Here is a 23,044-nt window from a genome sequence, read left to right on the forward strand (position 1 = left end):
TAGCTTTGGACAGTGATGCATACTCTTAGGTATATAAGAAAATCTAAGTTAAATTTGTAATTTGCTACATGATGTTATTATATAGTAAATTATATAAAGATGATATTTACATGAACAGCTGCTTCAAAGCTATGGTTATCCCTGTTGCTGGTGCACCTTTTCCTACCACACTTTCCCTTCCACTCAACTCTCTGTGAATGTGCTTGGGTACAGAATTCTCTGAACAACCAGCTTGTTTAGCAATGACCTTTTGTGGCTTACCCTCTTTGTGGAGGGTGTCAGCAACTGTCTACTGAAAAGTTGGTATTATATTCTAAAATGAGTGAGACAAAGTATTTTTCACAATGCCCTACTTTTTTGAGATCTGTATGTGGGTAGGGTTAGTGCCATGTTCGCTTAAAATCAGTTTGTCCAATTACAATTCATTGATATCTTTTCTTATTTTGTTCTCCACTCTATCAGGATTTCGATACAGTAAGCTTAACAGAAGTGATGGTAGTTTTCTTTCTTTAAGATTTTACAGGAGACAAACTGACAAAATGTTTGCACAATACAATTGTGTAGTGCTGGCAATGTGTTACACTAGAAAAAAGTTTTAAAATTCATTGTGCTATAATGGTGTTTTTATCAAACAATACCTTATTAATCTTAAGTATAATCTATATATATATATATATATATATATATATATATATATATATATATATATATATATATATATATATATATATATATATATATATATATATATATATAAGCAATTTCATGCAGCTAGATAGATCAGTGCTAGCCTTTAGTTCTTGTCATGATTGCTGTGAGATAACCCTGTCGACCTTAAGTTAGTCACATTACTTTTATAGCAGCCTCAGTGGAAGTAAACACAATTTTGAAATAGTTTTTATCTCAGTTTAGATCTAAAGTATGTACTTTAAATCTGAAATAACTTAAATAAATAAATAAATAATTAACAAAAAGGCAGACAAACCTAGAAACATCAAAATACACTATCAAAAGAAAGCATGTAACAGTTTAAACAAATATTCAGGAACAGGCACCTTATAAGTAAGTAATCTCTTTTTCATAAGGTTTTTGAGTGTTAACCAGCAATAATTGTCATCCAACAAATTATAGACCCAGTCCCGAATACGACTCCATCTAGTTTTACATAACATAAATAGGACGTCAGTCAAACACAGACCCTAAATTCTTATTTGTCTTGCTGTTCTTGCTTTCACTCATGTCCTGTCTGTCTTTAATTGACATAGTACAGCCAGTAAATAATGTTAAAGAAGGAAAAAACAGTTGGGAAGATCATCCGTGACCATTTGTCAATAGAGTTCACATCAGTCAAGTCTGGGATAGTGATTTTTAACTGTGAGGCGCGCCTCCGTAGTCGGCTTTTCTTTTGAGTCATGTGGCGCTCCAGTGCATTTCGCCCAAAGTTGTGCCTTGCCAGCCCTGATTTGCGATATTGCAGATTTGAGCTGTCATATGTTAACATGGTATTGCGTGGGTCATTTAGACCCAGAGCCAACTCTGTAACACCCATGTCATTCTTGATATCCAGTGTTCCCAAGAGGATGTTTTCATGTGCATCCATCTGCACAGGGAAAAGAGTTCAGTTTTTCTGCTGCAAACATATTACTGAACAGTCTTATCTATCTATCTATCTATCTATCTATCTATCTATCTATCTATCTATCTATCTATGCAATGTCTAAGCTTTTTGAGTAGATAATTATCGTATGTTATTAAATATTTTTTACACTATACACACACATATATTTATATATATATATATATATGCACAGAAATTCATATAGTGTACAAAAATAGGCTCGTACATAATTTAAGTAATCCCATGTTTTGCAATCAGTGTCAAGATAGTCAATATAATTTATGCTATATATGTGATACTGGATATTTTTCCGTACCTTGTTCTTTTGGTCACCAAGCCCAATAGCTGCATCGTCCATAAAGATTGGCTCCCACATTGAATCATGGCCAGCTAGGTCCCTTTGCTTCATTCTTGCGTACAGAGTATCATCTCTGCCAACTACATTTCCCACCAGCCACTGTACATAAGTACCAAAAAAAAAATTATTATTAATATATATTTATATATAAATTCATCATGGGAAAATCAAAATGCAGGGTGATGGTGAAGAACAGGCAGCAAAAGTTTTCTGTTGTTCAGAAATTTTGAAAACTATCGTAAGACCATGGACTTTTTAATGGTGCCTTCATTTCATGTAAGCCTTATGCATGCTCTTCAATACTACATTTACTAAACTAAACAACAACAAAAAGCACAGTGTAATATCACCTGGCTGACTCTTGGCATACTTCTTTTTAAGATAATAGACTAGTATCAGTTCAGTATAATATATAACATTTGTACAGTTTATTTATATTGTGATAAATTACAACAAATGTCATTTCAAGCCCCTTTACAAATGGTTCAATAAACAAATATAGTTATAGAAGCCAATTTCGTCCAAATTCAATTCAAATCAATCCATTTCATTCAGGTACAATCCTTTTACAATAATTTGAATGAAATAGGACAATCTTTTTAACATGTTTAAAAAAAATGGGTTATTAAAACCTATAACAATAACAAAAGATTAAATTACTACAGCCAAAGAAGAAATACTTAATAAAATACCTTTCACAACTGCTTGTAAAATGCAATTAAAAGTTTGCGATTTCTGATGAGTCATAAAGTGGGACACCCAGACATGGCTGAAATAGCTCGACAACTCGGCAGGTTGCTCAATTTAAACCATAGACAGTTTGGTATGGTTCTGGCTATTAAAGAGAGGGTGAAGACCAAGATGAGATCAAAAGAGCTTTGAGGCCTTCAGAAAGATGACCTAGAAGCTTTTGAGTCGAATAAGTGATTTAAAGAGGTCTCCAAGGAATATCAAGTAAACAATTCAGCTGTATGGAAAACAGTCTACAAGTGGATGACATTTAACTGCCAACATGACTGGATGTGGCTGCAAGCAATTTTCCCTGAAGGGAGACCACAAGATGTTCAAGGAAGTCTTCAATGACCCTAAAAAAGTAATTACAAGACCCATAACAAGCGCTTGTCACAGATGAAAAAAAAGATACGTCTATAATCAGAAAGAGACTACACAACTTTAACTTTGATGGGAGTTTTGCAAGAAAGTAACCATTGCTCTTGTGATTTTAAATTTGGCATAGAGCGTGTAGAAAAGTACTAGGACTTCTGGAACATTGTTCTTTGGACACATAAGTATATTCTCGAATTGTCTGACCAGAAGAGGCTGTATTTAGCATACACCATTAGAGGAAGTGTCCCTCATACCACCTGTGAAGCATGGAGGTGGTAGCGTTAGGGTTTGTTGATGCTTTGCTCTATCATTAATGCCACCATGTATCACAGAGTGTATGAGGAAAATGTGAGGACATCTGTTATAAAAAATAAAAAAATAAAGCTGAAATCCTTCCCGCTAATGGGTGGTTTTTCTTTCCACTGTCGCTTCATGCTTGCTCAGTATGAGGGATTGCTGCAAAGCTATGGACAATGCAGACGACTCTCCCTGTAGCTCTACACTTCTTCAGGAGTGAATGCTGCTTGTCGGCAATCAACTGGTTCCCTTATATAGGAAATGTTTGACCAATCTGTATAATCTGACTGATTCTGACTTTGAAAAGTGCCTCGAGATGACATGTTTCATGAATTGGCACTATATAAATAATATTGAATTTAATTGAATTGAATTGAAATCTGGACCCTGCAACATGCAAAATAAACAAAACATACCAGTGCAGCTTAGTGAGGTTTTACCTTATTAGGATCCATCCTCATTTTTTCATTGTTTGCGGTTGCTGTCTTCTCAGCAGCCTTTTTCTGACGCTGAGGACCCTGGCCAAAGAAGATGTAGTTCACCAGTGCATACTCCAGCAGTGCCAGGAAGACAAACACAAAGCAGCCCATGAGGTACATGTCTATGGCCTTGACATAAGGGATTTTGGGAAGGGTTTCTCTCAGGTGGGTGTTAATAGTTGTCATGGTGAGCACCGTGGTAATACCTGGTGAAGAAGAATCATTTCATAGCATAAAGGACATAAACTAGCACTAAAGCCCTCGTTTTTGTGACTTTTAAAACTGCATGTCACAATTAAATGGAAATATCTTTCCACAAAAGTACCTCTGAGACGAATGACAAGAAAAAAAATTTTTCTTGCAATAGTACAGTTACTTTCTGTTCTGACTAAATGTTCCCTGTTGACACCAAAGGTACTATAAAATATCAGGTTCAATAAAGCTGCCAAGATCAATCACACCAAAGTCATTTTCATAAGATTCGAGAGAGAAGATAAAGCGCTCAATCCTGAAGTGGTGCAGCAATTTGAAATTTAAATGTCAACTTCAATTCTGTTTACTAGTAAAAAGCTTCTGGTGTCTTGCATGCCAACTTTTATATATAGTGGTTTCTCTGAATATTTGTCTCATTTAAGGTGTCTTTTCATCTACATTGATGCTATTGTTCAGGTACTATGGTTGGATATAAGAATTATTGCAACCCCTGCACACAATGTCAGCCCTGGTAAGAGTGTGTGAAAACCCTGACTTTTTTATAATTGCACATGCATAATCAGATTTGTTGTTATCTAATGATTTATTTACAAATATGTATTTTCAATGAGAGAATATTTCACTTAGATATCTAAAATAATTTCAACCAAAATCACCTGTGTCTTCCTGATTCAAGCCCCTAGAAATTCATGTTGAATCCCTGGCTTCTGACAAATTTTCATAATTCATACTTGACCTTTTTAATTTTGTCATTGAACCTTTCATTTGCAATAAATAACTCCCTGCTTCCTTGGTGAAAAGCATTGTGGGATACAGGTGCCTGTTTCTTGCAGCCATTCTTGAAAATAGAAAATAGAAGAGCGCTTGCCATTGAAGTGAGGCACAAGTCAGGAAATGGATGCACTACAATAGCTAGTTGCCTAAGCCTGCCTATATCTATTGTAAGAGCAATCAGTATGAAGTTTAGCAAATTTAGGAACAAAGTGTCTGAAGTAGGATCCAGATCTATCTTCAAACCACATAAAACAAGTCATAGAAGCATACTATAACATTTGATAGCAGTTATTCTAAAGTTTTTGCACACATCTTTACCAGGGCTGCTAATAACTGTGGACTATGCATGATATTGGAAGTTTAATTCTTAAGCTAAAGTTACTTTCCCAGAAGAAGCTCCTAAAACACCATGGAAATCTTCATAGAGGCCACAATTTTATAAAAAATAATTAAGCCAATGTCCATTAAGAGTCACAGAAAAAACAAAACATTTTTACCATTACAATTGTCACATCATTGATCTGTGTATAACAAGGATTGAAATGATGTCCCTCCACAGCTTTTGCAAAGTCTTCATAACACTAACAAAATAATTTTTGGACACATCAACCATGTGATTCTGCTTTTACATTTCCACTTTAAGGGCCCTACATCAGGTCAGAATATAGTGGTTCCTAAATTCAGTATGGAAACGAGCATGAGATATTTCCCAACACTGTTGACCTGCCTCCATTACAGAGTATTACCTTTTGTTTTTATTTTTTTCCCCATCCTACGCCTGCCTTCCCACAGGATCACTAAATGCAGCTCAGTCGTCAATCAGTGAAATTGCCCTGCCGACTAAACTAGGGGATTGAGGATGAAGCTAGCTTGATGGAGTTTTTTGATAAAAAGGGAAGCTTTTGATAAATCCAAAACGTGTAAACAAGCCTGTGCCGATTTTACAAAAAAGAGGATGGCTCAAAATCTTTGGAAACTTGAATTCACTACAATTGTGACTATTGGAGCCCCCTAAAATGAATCTGAGATGATTGATACTGCAGAAAAATATTTACCTTTATACATTTGTGCTTACTAAAACTATTGTTCTCATCAATCTATAAACTATTCACTGTATGTGCTCACCTAGAGCCACCCTGGCTGCAGAGGCATCATAGTTGATCCAGAAGGAAACCCATGAGAGGATGGTGATGAGGATGGAGGGCATGTATGTCTGCAGGATGAAATATCCAATATTCCTCTTCAGCTTGAAACTGAGGGAAAGGCGTGGATAAGAGCCTGGTTCAGGTGAGAAAGGGGGAGAAAGGTTAAAAAAAATTCTGAATACTGGAACAACCTGTATAATTTCCATGACACCATCTACACATGTGCCTGTCTGACTATTAACAGATGTTTTAGCTTGCAACTAGTTTGTCATACTAACTGCAGGAGCAAGCAACTTCTTATTCCGTAAACAAACCATGCGACATACAATAGTTGTTTAAAAAAAAAAAATCATATCATATGGGATGACAATGCCAGAATTTGTCAGGGCCAGATTGTGAAAACGTGGTTCAGGGAGCATCAGTTATCAGCCTCCCACATGGACTGGCCACCAATGAGACCAGACAGTAACCGAGGGACTATGGATATGATGCAGAAGCTATGATGTAGTATTGTGACTCTTCGATTAGTAACACAAAACCTTGGCAAAAATCACAATCCCCCTTTGGCTAGAATGCAGCATTGTAACATTGTATTGTATACGCTTATCTGTCGGATTAGCACAGATAAAAGTGGTCCAACAAAAGCTTAAAAATTGTGGCACATATTTTTTCTTTGTACTATTGGTGGAGTCCTGAAATATGACAGGTAGATGGATGGCCATACAGTGCTTTATGAAAGTATTTATAAACCTCAAACTTTATTTTGAACATTTTGACACATTACAGCCACAAATGTTCAATGTATTATGCTTCTCTGTGATACATCAACACAAATGAGTACATCGTTGTGAAAAGGAAAAAACAAATTCAGTATGCATGGCTTTCAATGTTGTTGTTTTTTAACTGTGACATTTATGATCAAGCTAAATTCAAATGCATGACACAGTTTAGATTTTCATTGGTAAGATTTGGGATATAATCTGGACATGTTACATACTGCATATTGAGTAGGTGTTTCCACTATAATTCAATTAAATGACTTTTATTTTTTAAATACTTAATATTCTTTTTCATAAAATATCTTAATTTACCCTGTCCTAAATGCAGCAAGTCATTCTGGGAATTAAAGAACTTCACACGGGAAAGATGGGCCGTATTTATGAAAACATACACATTAAAACACATTGGTGAAACACAAAAGTCCAACAGAAACCTTGAGGTATTGCACCACTGTGAATAGTAATGTTAGTCACTAATAACCTGAAGCTCAGAGATCACCACTAAACTTTTTGAAATAAAGGACACGTTTGGGCAAACAATGCCTTGGGGGTTCAGGTGACATATGTCTCATTCATTAGGGCGACGGTGACATTGTTTATCCTTGGAGTGAAACATGACACTCATTCAACATATTGGATATATGCCAGGCTAAATGTGCTGATGTCCGCATTTCTGAGACTTGAAGGTTGAAGTTTAAAGGGAGTTTCCCCTCTGCCATGTCGTAGGGTAAAAAAAAAAACAGCAGATATTCTGCAGAGAGACACTTGGTTGAATATTTTTGCATTTTGGAAATATACAAACACACACAGACACTGCATCATTCACTGGCTGTTAAGCAGTTTATAGGCTTTCAGAATGCTATAGTTTTGCAAACACAACAACTCCTGCAGTCACTCTCTACATTATTTTACTATTAATATAGTCATGTACACAGAATAGCACTGTACCCAAACCGGACAATACATACAAAGGAACTAATGTCCTGTACAAAAAATGTTAAACTGCACAGGAAAATTCATATATATATATATATATGTAAATGCAAAAAAGATGAATGTTTCATTACATAATTTTTTTCATGTCCTTTTTCAAATCATTGCTAAATAACTAATTATTTTCTGTCCCCCAATATAGTGCTGCATTCGGAGGTATGTTGCATTTGCATGACAATTTGCAATTCCTGAGATTACTGCAAGCTTCTTTTCATACCAAAAGTTGTCCGTTACACATAAATACACATTTACTTTTGTAAAGGTATGTATTGTGAGGTAGGTGCGTGAAAATTACCTGTCGAGAAGACAACGTTCTTGGAGATGAGCTTATGATCCACAATGGAGAACTGGGGCAGTTCAATCCTGTCCACCCCTGTCACAGCATTATTTCCTCCTCGCCAGTAGAATTCAATGTCATCAGTGGTGTAACCATCTGAGAGAGAGCACAGAGGACAACCATCCCTGGGAATTAATGTGCATGTTTTCATAAATTATGGTCCATCTTTTACTTGTTTCGTGCTTCATCTTACTCACTTTGCCCAATTAGGTCAGAAACTATTATGTTCAATTATGTTAAGAGAACAGCAATACAGTGTATTGGGGGTCACGGATGTTTCAACCGTGTAAAGAAGACACATAGTTTACTGTTTCCGATTCAGTGAGTCAGAATGAAGTCAAACTAAGGTCAGGGGAGGGAGTAAGAGAGACAAAGTGATACTTTCAGCAGATAAGAGAAAGGCTTAATGGAGTACAGCAATGTTGCTAAGTTTTAACTTCTTGAGCTTTCTACCTCCATCTGTTAGTTAAAGTGTCTGCCTAATTTGGGACATCTATAAGGAGACTTTGTTTTTTGCAATGCTATCCACACTACACCTGCTAATCAATAATATAAGAAGCTTAAGACTATTTAAAATACATATAGTTTGTTATTATTTTTGACTTTGTTTTAAAAATGTTTGTAAAAGTTACTAGAACTCAGTATCTTAGCTGCAGAAGATATGTAAAAGACAGTCATCTCAGTTTGCAAAAACTATTGGGGGCCAATATCAAAGTGGATTTATGCCAACTTAATTCAGATCTAGTCTCAAAAATGTATTACCAGTTTACGCAAACTCTATTTTGTAATTGTTTTGTCATGATCATTTACAGCTAAGACTGCTTTGCTCTCAACTGACTCGTAGTGTCTACTTAAAATAATGTGGAAGATTTAGACTTAAAGTTATTTCAGAATGGCGGACATCCTTGTTAGAATTCAGCAAATTTAGCTGTTTTCTGTTCAAATAAAAAACTAAAACCTTCTTTCTGGTTATTCAAACTAGGAGGGCTCAAAAAGTTGTTTGTCAATAAGTAAGCGATAGCTGAAATCAATTATATGAAACACCACTTCAAACATCTGAACCATACCTTCATATAAGTATACGCAACATTAAAACTAACGTAACCTCTAATCGAACCGCTAAGCTAACCGGATGCATAAACAGCAGAAGTGTGCATGTGGAGCTACCAAGTGGAAACAAACAAGGAATGAGCATGCACATTGGCCTTAAGTGAGCGCGTCAGAATGATTAGCATGTGGGGCAAGCAATAGATAAGATGATGACCCCGTAACTCGAGGGACAGAGGGGATCATGATCAGGACCAATCCTCTGTCCAATCAATGCCATTTGGCCTAATGGCAGTGATTGGTCACACTTTTTACAGTTTTAAATTTCTTGCAGATCTCACAGAGATCTAGTTTTTCAACCCCCTCTTTCTGCATACATTATGTATTGACTATTGTCAGGATGGAAGGACCATTTCACCCAGTATAACAAAAAGTGTTTCTGGACAGGATTATCAACTATAGCTTTAAAATACAATTTTCTAGAATAAATCAATACTAAAGAAAGTAACATGTCTTATAGTGTAGAAAGTGCACAGATATCTAAACTTTTGCACATATTTCACTATTCTGTATTATATTTCTTAGAGGGAAATTTCTGCAAAGCCTTATAAAAGTAGGAAACCTAGACTCTGCCAAAAAGTAAAAATAAAATACATGTGATTGTTGCATTTCTAGTAAAATGAAATAAAGTCTTCAGAGTGGAAGGCAGGGAATCGTTGGGACCACATAAGTCGAAATAATTAAGTTTATATAAGAATATCTTTTCATGTATATTTTTATCTGAATTGTTTTTTTATTGTTTTTCATTTATTTATTTATTTCGGAGGGGAAGGGTTCTTAAACTTATGAAAAATGTGGAAAAAGTTTCTCAAAACTGTAAATGTATCTTTCTGTGCACAGTAATTTTCTGTATAGAGCAATTTGGCATTGCAAAACTGTTAAAATCTTGTTAGTCTCTTACATTGTGCACATTTAGTATTCCATTTTGGTGACAAGAGGAATTATAAAAAAAAAAATTCTTTAACATCCACAGAAAGCATCAATATTGTCATTGATTTGATTCACAGCCGTGGCCATGTTTTGCATAATCATATTTAGGACCAGTACGTGATGAGATACTTACGATATATGGATTTATAAAATCAAAGTGAACATTTAGTTTTTCAATAGAGTGAGAAGGTTGTGGTTGGTGTGGGAGGACAGTAAAAACTGAGCTGTTGTAAATAAAACAATTCAGTATAACCAACATTGATTAGTTTATCACCAAATAAAATGCAAAATACCAGTCAAAAAGCAGTTCTTTTCATTTTTATTTTAATTTTACAAGTCTCCCAGAACTCGTTCAATGTGTCCATTTTACCTGTACATTAACCCACCTCTACTTTGTCTTTTCTTCCCTAATCCCTTAAATGATTAATGCAAACTCAGATTTAGTGAATGAATTCAGCAACCTTGTATTCACACTGTATCTTTCTTCCTCTAATGCATTGATTTTCAGAAAATCTATCCAAATAATACAAAAAAATCTGTCAAATAAGGTTGGCTTTGTATTGTATCTCTAATTTTAATAAAGTTACTATCTTCATATTCCTTTTTATTCAGTTTGTTTATTCCTTATGTTCAGGCCTTTGTTCAGTGTCTGCTTTTTTAGGGCGCTTCAAAAAAAAAAGTTGGCCTTGACGATGATCAACCCTGTCATGTTCATCATCATTATTATCATAATTTGCATGAGAATTTGCATCATCATAATTAACAAAAAAATATATAAATGAAAATGGTTCAGTGAATAAGCAGCAAATATGTAGTCCCAGTGAGTTTTCACATAATTACCGTGTAGAACAAGAAGACATCATTTTATTTTGTCTATGTAAATTGACCTAAATTGAATAAAAACAATTTTATCAAATTTATTGAATAAAAATCAAATTTATAGAGACTAAATATTTTAGAGTAAAGTAATTGAGGGCTTAAGCATTGTATAAGCATGCATGTTTTTGAATGCACTTTAAGTAGATGCCTATTTTTTTATTCAATTAGTAATTATCTGAGCATTTATATCTTCTTTCTAGAACTAGAAAGGCTTAGATTGTTTTAACTAAAGTGGTACTTGTTCCAAATTGTCTATATTTAAAGGATGTGCAAAGACTTCTTTTAATTCAATTATGTTTCCACCATTTCCTTATAAATCGTTTAATACAATATGGACAAAAGGTTTTTGGAGATGACTGGCAGAGCAAAATAAATGCAATTGTTCATGATAACATAAAAAAAATAATAGTACAATACTGAAGCTATTTAACTAAGACCCTTAGTATATCTTGGCGACCAAATCTGACTGCAGGCATTTTTTTAAAAAAATCAACCTCATGAAATAATGTCCCTGCTGATTTGTTTTAATGGGAAAAGAAGGATTTTAGAGGAAAATAAAATATTGGCTTTGATATCCCTTAGGGTAAAACATATTAGATAAAGCTTTTGCTGTTATTTTTATTAGCAAGTCACAAAGAACAAGGAATAAGTGAAATACATATACTTTTCAAAATGGTGATGCTGGTAATATGTGATAAACAGTACTGTAACTATGAAATATATCCATTTATGCTGTAAAAGCTTTAGATTTTTTTCAGGGGTTGCAAGGTGACATAATATGGTGCAATGTTGGCTTGCAGCAAATCCAGGCCTGGACTATTTCTGCATGCACATTTGAATGTCCTCCCTAAGGTAGGTTGGATTCTCCCAAGATGCTCTGGCTTCCTTCCACAGTTTAAAAGCATGACAATTATGGTCATTGGTTACTCTCAATCACCCATTGCTATCAGTAATCGTCTTTATTTGTTATTACAAATTTGTACATTTGAAATAAATGTGCCCTCTACTTTTAGCCAATCCCCTAATGGAGCAGTGGCCTGCCACTGTGAGGCACCGCAGGAGTAATCTGGGGCTAAGGTTCTTGCTCAGGGACCCAGAATGACCGTCTGTGGGATTTGAACCAAGAAACTTGAAGCCTTCCCCGGTTATAATCATCTCATTCTATGTATTCAACTGACGTAGTATGAGTGTGTCTGTGTGTGGTTGTTTGTACTGTGTCTATGTCGTGCCTTTGGTTGGACTGCCGAGCTGCGCTGGATGTACGCTATGTCTTGTCAAATGACTACTGGAGAGCGGTATCATCTACACCCCAAAAATACTTTTTTTTTTTTCATAAGCTACCACTGCTTTTCTCCCTGTCTTGGAAAATGAGAGATTCATGGTTGTCTACGTAGAGTGCCTGCTATCGGCCTCCTCCAGGAAGTACCTAACTTGACCGTGCCGCCTCTGCCCAGTACACGACACACACAACGAGCGGTGATGTGAGGCAAAGCGAGATCATTTCTGCTCAAAGTTGAGACGAAGTGGCTCTTTTAGCGCCTAATCTGCACAGCAACAGCTGCTTTTTGATACTATGCTGCAGTATTTCTAGGGCGACCCCACATGGGGAGAGGCAGCGTTGCAGTGAAGGCAAGGGTATTTCTTCTGCGTTGAAAAAATAGCACCAGAAAACAACTAATATTTCATAACAAATACACACTTCATACTCCCAAAGGCAATAATTCATCATGCCTATAGTAAGGCTTAAAAAAGCATGATCTAGAACTTCCCAACATCCTTAAGAGAAGTCTTTCTCACAAAGCTTTATCCAGTTGCTATTAATTTAAAATCATGTATTAATTCATCACATTAGCTGACTGTAATTGCACCCCTAGTCTTTGATAATAATTTTATATATTATCAAAGGACAACACTTATTGTTATTCCTGCTGACAACTTGTCTTTGCATCTATTGCCATGAGCTAGGATGACCTAATTCACTGCTAAATGACTCCAATGTGATTCGTAGTGTAGTAATTAAAAATGATTTTGCAGTATGCAGCAAACTGTTAATCACCGTGTGTCTGAGCACAGAGGAATTATTTAAAGGTAGGAAAAAATAAATAAAATAAGCCATATAACCGGGGTGTGAAAATCATTAACACCCCACAGGATATCTGCAGTTTCTACAAATAGTTTGAGCGCAGCTAGCAGATCAAAAATAAATAAATAAAGAGAGAAGAAACTAATCTATCTATATGACTTGGACCACTGGTGCAGAAAATACGGCTACTATTTGGAAGAGGTGCTGTTATGAAATGATAATGTCATTGTGAGCTTGCAGGAACTAAGAGAGATATGACCAGCAATGTCCTTTTACCTCCCCCACTCAATAAGCTGTGTTGGCCTGCAGTTGTATGCATGGGAGAGCATGCAATGAGTCCTCAAGTTTTTTTTTCTTTCTTTGTTGTGCCCTCTGTTTTATTTCTATGCCTTTCAAGATCACCTCACAGGGATGCAATGTTTGTCAGCCACTGAAAAACTATTGAAACTAAACAGCTAATCAGTAGGAAAACATATTTCTGTGTAATATTCATAATTAACAGCAGGGCAACCCAGTTCTTGGTATGATTTATTGATAAAGCACACAACTGCTTCAAATCAAAGTTGAAACTTTATATGAATTATTAGGAAATGATGAAAAAGTAAGAACAAAAACATTTAATCCATTTAAATGTTACAGAGATGTTACATTTTTGCAGTTGTCTACATTTTAGCTGAAGTGGCAGTATATGTTCATGTGTGATATGTTGCTCTTCCATTGACAATCTCTGATTTTGGACTGTTTGGTCCAAAGTTTGCCTAACACAGTTAAAATTTAGTGCTTAATGAGGAGGTTTTTGACTCAGCCATGGTGAGAACGACGACAAGGACTTTAAAGGGCAAAACCGCAGATGTTTGACCTCCATGAAATTATTTTTATAGGTTGGATATTGGGTGTTTGCGCTGCATTGATTCAGTTTAGTGTTCTTTGGATTAGATCAGCTGCAGTGTGGGCAGCTCCCCTGCCTTCTCTCTCCTCCCACACACAGTGGTTCGATCAGGGGCCGTGATCACATTTTTGAACCAAACACTCTTTAAAAACTAATCTTAATAGCTTTTAGTGCATGTAAAATAAGGGAAAGCCTCCCTAAATTCATGGATCTGATTTAGATTATTAAATACAGCGTGCCTGTCTGTAATCGAGAAAACTGAAATGTACTTTGTTTTTGTTTCCTTCATGAGTGGTTTATGGTTTGTAAATGATAAAATTATATTTTGTTTTGACCCACTCTGTTCATGATGGTTCTTAATATAAATTTGCCACTCTTCATCTTAACTCTTCCCAAACCTTCTTGTTTTTCCACGTTCCTTGGCCAATTAGTCACTTCAAATTTCATCCCTACTCTGCTCCAGCTGTACTACCTCCTGAGGAGGTACCAAAAAAGCCAACCCAGTTAGAAAAAGCACTGTAATCGAAATGTTGCAAAGCAGGTGGAGCCAAGTAGAGCTAGGCCAAGCCTGTGAAAAGGGGGCATTAGAGAAGAGTCAAATGAAATGCACTGCTTAAGGGAAAGTTGTCAAGACGTACCCAGCCATATCAAAGTTACAATAAAAGGGCCAAAATTGCCTAGCAAGCAAAAAATTAATTATTCCTGGATTAATTTTTCTAACTTGAATGGAATTGATTTGATCCAGTATTTATTACAGCCAAAATTTTAAAAAAATTTAAAAGTACATTTTCATTACAAGCTTTGACAAGGGAGTAGTGGGAATAAATTCATTATGTGAAGTGTTACAATGAAAAGAATTTAGAGTTTACATTTAGTTAGTATAACAGTTTTAAAATGAAATTCACATAAAACCTGTATCCTGGTGCCAAGCTGTTAAAACGTTTCTGTTTTCTAATTGACAGCTAAATATTGTTGAATCAATGGTACAGAATGCAGACACTTTGTAATTCAAACAGAAATAAACAGCAATTAAGATATATTTCTGATAATAAAATAGCTGTTTTGGAGCAATATTTTACTAAAATCGACTAATCAGATATCAGTAGGTGGAATTATTGAAAAAAAGTACACCTGTTTGAGCTCTTGCACAACATAGTGCAAGATCATAATTAAAATGTTGATATTATTCTCCATTCACATGATAAATTATCATTGTGCCAGAAGAGTGTGAATAAAAGCTGGTAAATCTCCATTAATCATTATTTTTTTTCTTTTTTTTCTTTTTATGTTTAAACAAGAAAAGTGAGAATTCAATCAGAAAAAAAACTTAGTAAAGAATTGGACCACAAACAAATTTTGCAAATATATCTGTATCGTATATATAAAATGTCAATGTAATAGAGGCATTGCTTAATGGTCACCATTTGAAGCATACCAACAGTTAATTGTGAGTCTGAACATATCTTAAGTAGAAAGGGAGAGGCTTACAGAGAGAAAAAAAGCACCAAAGTAGGACAACAGAAACAATAAGAACTGTGAGAGAAAAACGAACGTGGGAATTATTGGAGAGAGCAGCATGCAAATCAATTTTCCAACAAGCGATTGAACACAATAAAGGCAGTATTACATATAAAACCACACAGAATAGTTGCTTTCCTTTTCAATTTGCTCTGCTGTGTTGCCCAAAGCTCCACCGCTGAGATTAAACAAGTGGAAAGTGTGTATATGTGTGTGTTTTAATCTTTTTAGTTCTTATTTTTTATCTTTTGGGGACATTGCCTTTTCATACAACAATCTGCCATGACATTATAACAGCGAAAAGGTTTAACAAAATTCATCTTGTTTGGCCAGAAAAAGCTTCACTCTGGCATGCAGTCAGATGTTAGTTTTACACTTGACACCCACCATAACATTTTTGCAGCCAATTCCCAGCCCTCAGATGGCAAAATTAGTCCATGGGGCACCCTTGTTGTCGATGCCCGGACTGTTGCTCACTGGCATAGTATGAGGTATGTTCAAACAAGTAGTTTAAGTGCATTCCACAGAGTACACCACACAGCATGGGAGTTCAGATTTAAAAATGAAATAGCAGTGAAGTAAGAACAACCATGTTACAAAGACCATTTGCTTCCTTCCAATATTGATGGTACTGATGGTGGTCTTGATAAAGGAGTGGAGGGAAAGGGATAGAAGCTTAATCTACTGCACTAACACTAATGGTCTTTAGCCTAAAATGGTCTAAAATGTCAGAGAAGCATCTAAAAACCTAAACAAGTATTACTTATGTAATCACACCGACTTTCCAGCTGATGTGATTAACTATATCCTTTTTTCTTATCGTTGAAATACACAGCTCCTGATAAACGTCGATTTGAATTTTCTGTGTTATGATCTTTGCTTAACAAGAACTCCTCAAAAACCTCCTGCTGTCCTTTGTGCTCTATTTCCCTTTGTACAACAGGCCCAGCTGCAGGCCCTCTAGCTCGTTTGGACAATTAACTATGTTACCCTTTAGTCATTTCTATATATTACATGGATGTTGACGTTATCGTTATGCAGCTGAGCTCATTCTGAAGTTCCAGATACACTCTTTGCTGGCAAAGTTGTCCTTTGGTCTGATCATAAGTGCTGAATGTTGACTTTATTGAGTTAAATTCACCTCAGAACTTTAGCCAGAGCCTGCCCTGGCTATCTGCACCACTATAAATATTTTTGCTTCGCCGACAATGAATTCCTTAGATCCACAGTACATCAAAAAGATGGTGCTTATCATCACTTCTGTAGGTTTACGTTGTTCATTAATATATAACGCTTGATATGCTGTGTGATAATAGCGGAATAACGTAAATACATAATGGAGCTAGTTTCTCTATGACTTATCTACATGATCTGACAGTGCCAGTGTTTCAAGTTGAGTCTGTAATTTCAAATTATTTGAAGAAGATCACACAGCAAAATGTCAGTGTGTGATTTTAAAAGTGAGTTTATTCCTAGTGAACTCGACTATAAATATGTAAACTTTGTCCCAGAATCAAAGGCCACTTGGGGTCCCATGAGGGCCATGGGGCTCTAAGAAAGTAGCTTAGTTTCTGCATGTCTCAGGCTGGCCTACCTTTGGCAGCTAAGGCAGTAAAGTGTTGGGCAGTAAACATGAGCTGCTTTAAAGCAGTTTGTAGCATACACAGTTTTCAAGCACCAGCTATTGATCAGATGAAACGTTAGCCAAGAATTGTAAAGAATAATAAAGTTCCACAGATGCCAACTGAACGTGATTTAAGGTTGACTTGCAAATGCAACCTAAGAAGAGCTGTAATTGTGTCCTTGCTATGAAGGAAAAGGATGAGCCCACTTATGAGTGAGGGCATCATGATCCAGCACACAAACGTACCTAGAGTATTCCACTCATGTGCATTAGCAATCAAGTCAGCAAATAAGTCTGTGTGTTCCCAGCAAAATTGCGGGGAACCTGATAGCAGTAGCTCTTAGGTCCTTCCCACTCATCAAACTCTTTATTGTCCTGTTCATGAGTGCTAAAGGGAAATAACTGAATCTAGGTTAAGTTCTGAATCAAATGACTCAGCTGTTCCTGTAGGTTTTAATCTGTTGTTGCTGAAACAAAAATCTAGTTAAAAATCTATTGCACATCCTTTCTAGAATTAGTTTGAACTAACACAATATGTTAACTGAGATAAAGAAATACCTCATAGTACCTTCACACAAAAATAGGAAATATTAAGAATTAAGTCAACAATCATGCTGTACTTACCAAAATAGAATCTAAGACAGTGTCAAATAATTTGTTAAACAAGGTTTGATTAAAATCTGCATTTATCTTTACTGTTCTAACTTGTGTACCTAAATTCAATGCATATATATTACTGATTTAGAAAATAGGAAATATATACTTACAACTCTCTATCTCAAGTGTGCAATTTTGCTCATCTAGCGGATACCTTCTTAGGTCCATCATACAAGCAGCTGTTGTAGTAATCCTGAAAAATAAAACAGGAAAAAGAGATTTGAAACAACTGTTGATACTGCAGTTTAAACTAGTCAACCATGTAAATCTTTGCTGCATTTATGGTGAACTGCACAAAACTGTTAGAGCATCAGAGTAGCTGTTTTTTTTTTTTTTTTACAACCAAAGGAAAATAAAAAACTGTTTTTAATTACATTATTAATAAAACACACAAGGCATACTGGCATAAAATTAGAAGTTAGAGAGTTATTTTTTAACAAATGGCCAAAAGTTCTTCATACAAGGTTTCTCCCTTCTTGAAATTCCATTTGTGATGTCTAGCTTGTATGTTTACAGAAGGTTCACACTAATTCAGTCAAGAGGATTGTATTTTGACTTTATCCACATGAATTTATCAGCATGAATGCGAACATTTAAAAAAAAATATTATAGGTATAGGTGCTTCTGAGCTCCTAAGCTGATGGTGGTGGGGGACTCCACCGGGGATAAGAGGTTCATAGCTGATCCCTCTGTCCCAGTTTTTACAGGATAATCCTGTGGGTCCTCTGTTTGCCCCCATCTGAGATGTGAGCAACAGTGGGGATCAGACTCTACAGGAAAGCTGTAAGCGACAAATATCATTGATAGTGTTTTTACTCTGACAACTGCCTGTCATATTATATCATGAAAAATGATGGCTCAAGAACAACTAAAATATCTTTACTTGTAAATTGAAACTTATTGGTCAATTTAAATTCTGATTTTACTAGAACATTTAGTTTTATGAGTTGCCCCTTGTCACTACACTATTAATTCAGTGGTGATACTGAATAAATGACTTTTTTTTTACCGTTTACACATCACGCTATCTCGGTTTCTCACCTCCTAGTGACGATGTACGGTACTACTGCTCTCTAGGATTGAAGGAGAGACTCAAGCAAACCAAATGGCGGCGCCCGTAACATTCAGGAAGTTATGCTTGGTTATAATTGCTTTTTGCGGGGAGTCTGGCAAAAAAGGCAACCTTTGGGACGTGGATAGGAAAAACGAACGTCTAATCAGGGCTTACAGATACAGGAAACAACGACAGACGTTGAGGTTCATCACACTGCTAAGCAGAATCATCTCTGGAAACCGTGTGGCACGGTAAGGAAGCTAATATTTTTATGAATGTCTGAAACCGCAGAACTAGTCAGCTGACTGTGAGGAGATGACTCTGTCTGCTTATGCGCTCTTTGTTATCTGAGAACCGAGCCACTGAAGAACCGTGCCGAGCCCACCCATCGAACTGGTCTAGATTTAGAGTAGCCCGGTTCTGTCTGGCATGGTCCAGTTCAGTTTGCGATCCATTTACACTCGAAAGTTATCTCAGTTACCGAGCTCGGACTGGTCTCAGCACGGTTAAGAAAGGGTAGTGTAAACGGGGTAAGTGTCTGCCTGGTCTTTTGTCCTGTATGTCTCACTCATTACATTTATTCCTTATCTCATTCCTGAGCTGTAGATGTAGCATTGTTCTAGATCAGTTCGCCCCTAACCCAGTTTCCATTTTCATGCCTCCATGTACATGACCGTAGCCTAAGTCTATTTCTTCCAGACATATCAATTAGACATTGAGATAAAATTGCACATTTAATTTAATTTGATCAAATATTATTTTCTAAAGATGTTATATGTCACGTCCAGTATTATTGGTTCGATCACAGTTTAAGCCAGTTAACTCTCATAAACTCAAGGGATTAAAGCAGGTATAACTCGTAGTAACAATGCAGATGGTTAGCCAAAGGACCTTGCTCTCATCTTTAACCTCTAAGATGCAACATTTCAACACCATCTTACTCATCAGTGCATGGTGAGAAAAGATCAACATTAGTAGATTATTCCTTCTATTTCAATTAAACTTGCCTCAGGGCAGAGTGTGGACTGATATAAAATAATAATAGATCACACATACACTCAAAAACATGAACATGGACGCATTTTGGACTTCCCCCAGAGGAGCTGGCGGAGGTGTGTGGGGAAAAGGAAGTCTGGGCATTTCTCCTGATTTTGCTGCCCCTGAAACCTGGTCCCAAATAAGCAGAAGATCATGAGTATGAGCGTAACAAAAATGTTTAAGTTTGTTGCTGTTTTTTCCTATTAAACTTGTTTATCTAGCCTCCGCTGCGGCAGCCTCCTCTCCCTCGCAAAGAGAAGCCAGCCGCTGTGGAGCCCAGCAGTGTGGCGCCTGCTTTGGAGCTTTGCTCTGCTACAGCGGGTAGATCTAACTCAAAGGACACTTGGCCAAATCAGCACAGTGCAAATATCCATTATCCAAGCCATACAAATTGTTTCTCGGCGGTCAAAGGTCCGTGGTTCTGCACTTGAAAGTGATTCTCGCCATGGCTGAGGCAGAAACTTGCTCATAAAGCCCTAAACTTTAACTTAATTAGATAGTCTCGTCTCCCCTCACACACACACACACACACACACACACACACACACACACACACACACACACACACACACACACACACACACACACACACACACACACACACTTGTCCAGGCAGAGAGAAGCTGTGTTTTTTTTATTAGCTAAGCCTGATCTGTGATCCAGACATTTATCCCATTGGATTATTTTATCTTCAGAAAATACTCCATACGGCGTGCTCCAGTGGCGCAAGAGTAGAGAGCACGACCCATATACGGCCTTAAGTCTTCAACGCTGCTGACCTGGGTCCCATCTAGACCTAAGGTCCTTTACTGCATGTCTACCCAGTCTCTCAAACCCCCTTTCCTGTCAGCCTATCTTATAAAAAAGTGCTGTAAAAAACACCCGAAAAATAATATAAAAAGTAAAGACAAAAAACACATTTAAGACAATCTTGCAGAAAAAAAGAATACAAACATTATTTTTTTTTTATTTATGACTAATTGTTATTTACGTTTATTTATTTACATTTCTTTAAAGGGTTAATGTCACACAGTGATGCTTAATAGCAGCAGGATGCACAACACTAGCTACGTTTATATGGACAAAAGTAATCGGAATAAAGGGCTGATCGTAATAAAAATGTGTCATGTAAACAAGTCAATCGAAATATTGTGATCGGATTAAGCTCAATCGGAATTAAATTGTAATCCAAAGGACAGGGGTCGTTTATGCAGATTAAAAATCCAAACAGCATGCATGTAAACGCTTGTCAGGATTAAATTATTTCGAATGTAGCAAACTGACCTGAGTGCGCATGTGCACCTGGCGTAAATGTGACGTATTTCCGCGGAAATATGTGGAGAAGCAAAACAGTCGGGGCTCCAAATACAACATTTCCGTTTAAAACTTTTAAAGATTTAAATTTGATGCAATAAATATCTAAATAAACAATACTTATGATCGGTACGACTTATATGTTTCTTTTCCTCTTTAAGACACATTTCTTGACCAATGCGACTTTTATTCCAGACCAATTTATAGTCCAAAAAATACAGCATGTCTAAAACCTGCTTATATATACAGTATGTTATAAAGTTATATCAAGATTGCATTATACCAATACATTAACTAAATATTTAGAGTCAAATTGAATGGAAAGGTTAGAGACAAGTCAATCATTATTTTTCATTAATCAGACATAACATTCTGACACCTTGAAGATCAATGGTGTCTTTTTGCTGCAGAAATTGCCCTGCAACGTGTTTTAACAGCGGACTCTTTTACATCCTGTAAATTGTTATGTGGTTCCTCCAAGGTTTATACTTGTATGTCTAGAATTACTCAAGGATGCTCTATTTGATGTGTAATTTCATAACCTGTCTAAATAAAAAAAACTGTTCAAATTTAATCACTGATAAATAGAATGCTAGGAATGAGGTTAATCATTTCATCTTACCAGTGTGTGACATCATCTTAATTATGCAGTCCTTGGACATTCACAATTTAGTTATACTATATGATTAACAAAAGAAAAGAAAAGAGCAAATCAGAAAATCCAGCAGTTTGAAAAAGTCTGCAAAATTGCTTTCCTTTTTTCATATACTGAAATGGTCTTTTCAGAGATTATATTTACTGTGTGGGATCTAAAGACTTCATTACCATGGAGATTCCATTCAGAAACACACTATTTGCTGACTACCAGCGATGCATCATTTGATATTTAAGGTAATGACAGCATTCAGAGCGCAGTCAGCCCCCACTGCCAGCTGCTTCCCACCCACAGCCTATCATGAAAACATAAGGGTGGAGGATCTCAGGGAAAATATTGCTGTTTGACATTTTTGCTGCAAATGCCTAATTAGTTGATCCCTGATTATTGCATTTTTTATCCTTAATTGTCAACAAAGCTGTGCAATTTATATTTCTTGCTGTTGCCTCTGTATGTGCACTCACTTTGCCGTCATAAGCCATGATAAACACTCAGCTCAGCAAGTGACTTTATGTAATCCCCTACCCACTATGTCTATTCAGGAAAAAAAAAAGAAGAAAAATATCACATGTTCAGAAACGCTAGTCGCTTTGTAATGCACGCATGCACACTGGCCACTTTATTAGGTACACAAGTTGGACCTCCGTTTTCTTTCAGAACTGTCTTAATTCTTTGTGGCAAAGATTCCACAAGATGTGGGAAACATTCTTTATAGATATGATTTTGGTGCATATTGAGATAGACATCACACAGCTGATGCAGATCCACGACAGTGACTCGGATCTCATTTCCCATCCCATCTCAAACAAGCTCTGTTGGTTGAAGATCACGTGGAGTCTACTGGAATACATTAAACTTATTGCCACGTTCAAGAAACCACTTTGAGATGTTTGAATATTTGTGACATAGTGCGTTATATACTGCTGGAAGTACCCATCTGAAAATGGGTACATGTAGGTCATAAAGGGATTGAAATGATTAACAGCAATGCTCAGGTAGGCTCTGACTTTTAAGCAAGGTCTTGTTTGGTATTAGGAAAATAAGAAAATATCCCCCAACTCACCATACCACCAGCAGTGTGAACTGTTGCTAGAAGGCAGGATGGATCCATATTTTCAAGTTGTTTTCATGCTGTTTACAACAACCATAGCTTGTGAACACAAATTAATGTCATACTCTCTGGGTATCTGTTATTT

The 23,044-nt window shown here is 36.3% G+C and overlaps 1 protein-coding gene across 1 annotated transcript in view; it reads right to left on the reverse strand.

Moving 5' to 3' along the window:
* Nucleotides 1-752: 752 nt before the first annotated feature.
* The window catches only part of LOC105918103 (gamma-aminobutyric acid receptor subunit beta-2), a 61,977-nt gene continuing 39,685 nt past the window's right edge, over nucleotides 753-23,044 (reverse strand). The window contains exons 5-10 of the mRNA XM_036142871.1: nucleotides 17,898-17,980; nucleotides 8,059-8,196; nucleotides 5,972-6,124; nucleotides 3,821-4,065; nucleotides 1,935-2,075; nucleotides 753-1,600 (exon numbers count right to left, since the gene is read on the reverse strand). Coding sequence (XP_035998764.1) covers nucleotides 1,253-1,600; nucleotides 1,935-2,075; nucleotides 3,821-4,065; nucleotides 5,972-6,124; nucleotides 8,059-8,196; nucleotides 17,898-17,980 — 1,108 coding nt within the window. The 3' untranslated portion in view covers nucleotides 753-1,252. The remainder of the gene's footprint in view (nucleotides 1,601-1,934; nucleotides 2,076-3,820; nucleotides 4,066-5,971; nucleotides 6,125-8,058; nucleotides 8,197-17,897; nucleotides 17,981-23,044) is intronic.

The sequence above is a fragment of the Fundulus heteroclitus genome, chromosome 11 (genome assembly GCF_011125445.2).
Source record: "Fundulus heteroclitus isolate FHET01 chromosome 11, MU-UCD_Fhet_4.1, whole genome shotgun sequence".
Taxonomy (NCBI): Eukaryota; Metazoa; Chordata; class Actinopteri; order Cyprinodontiformes; family Fundulidae; genus Fundulus; species Fundulus heteroclitus.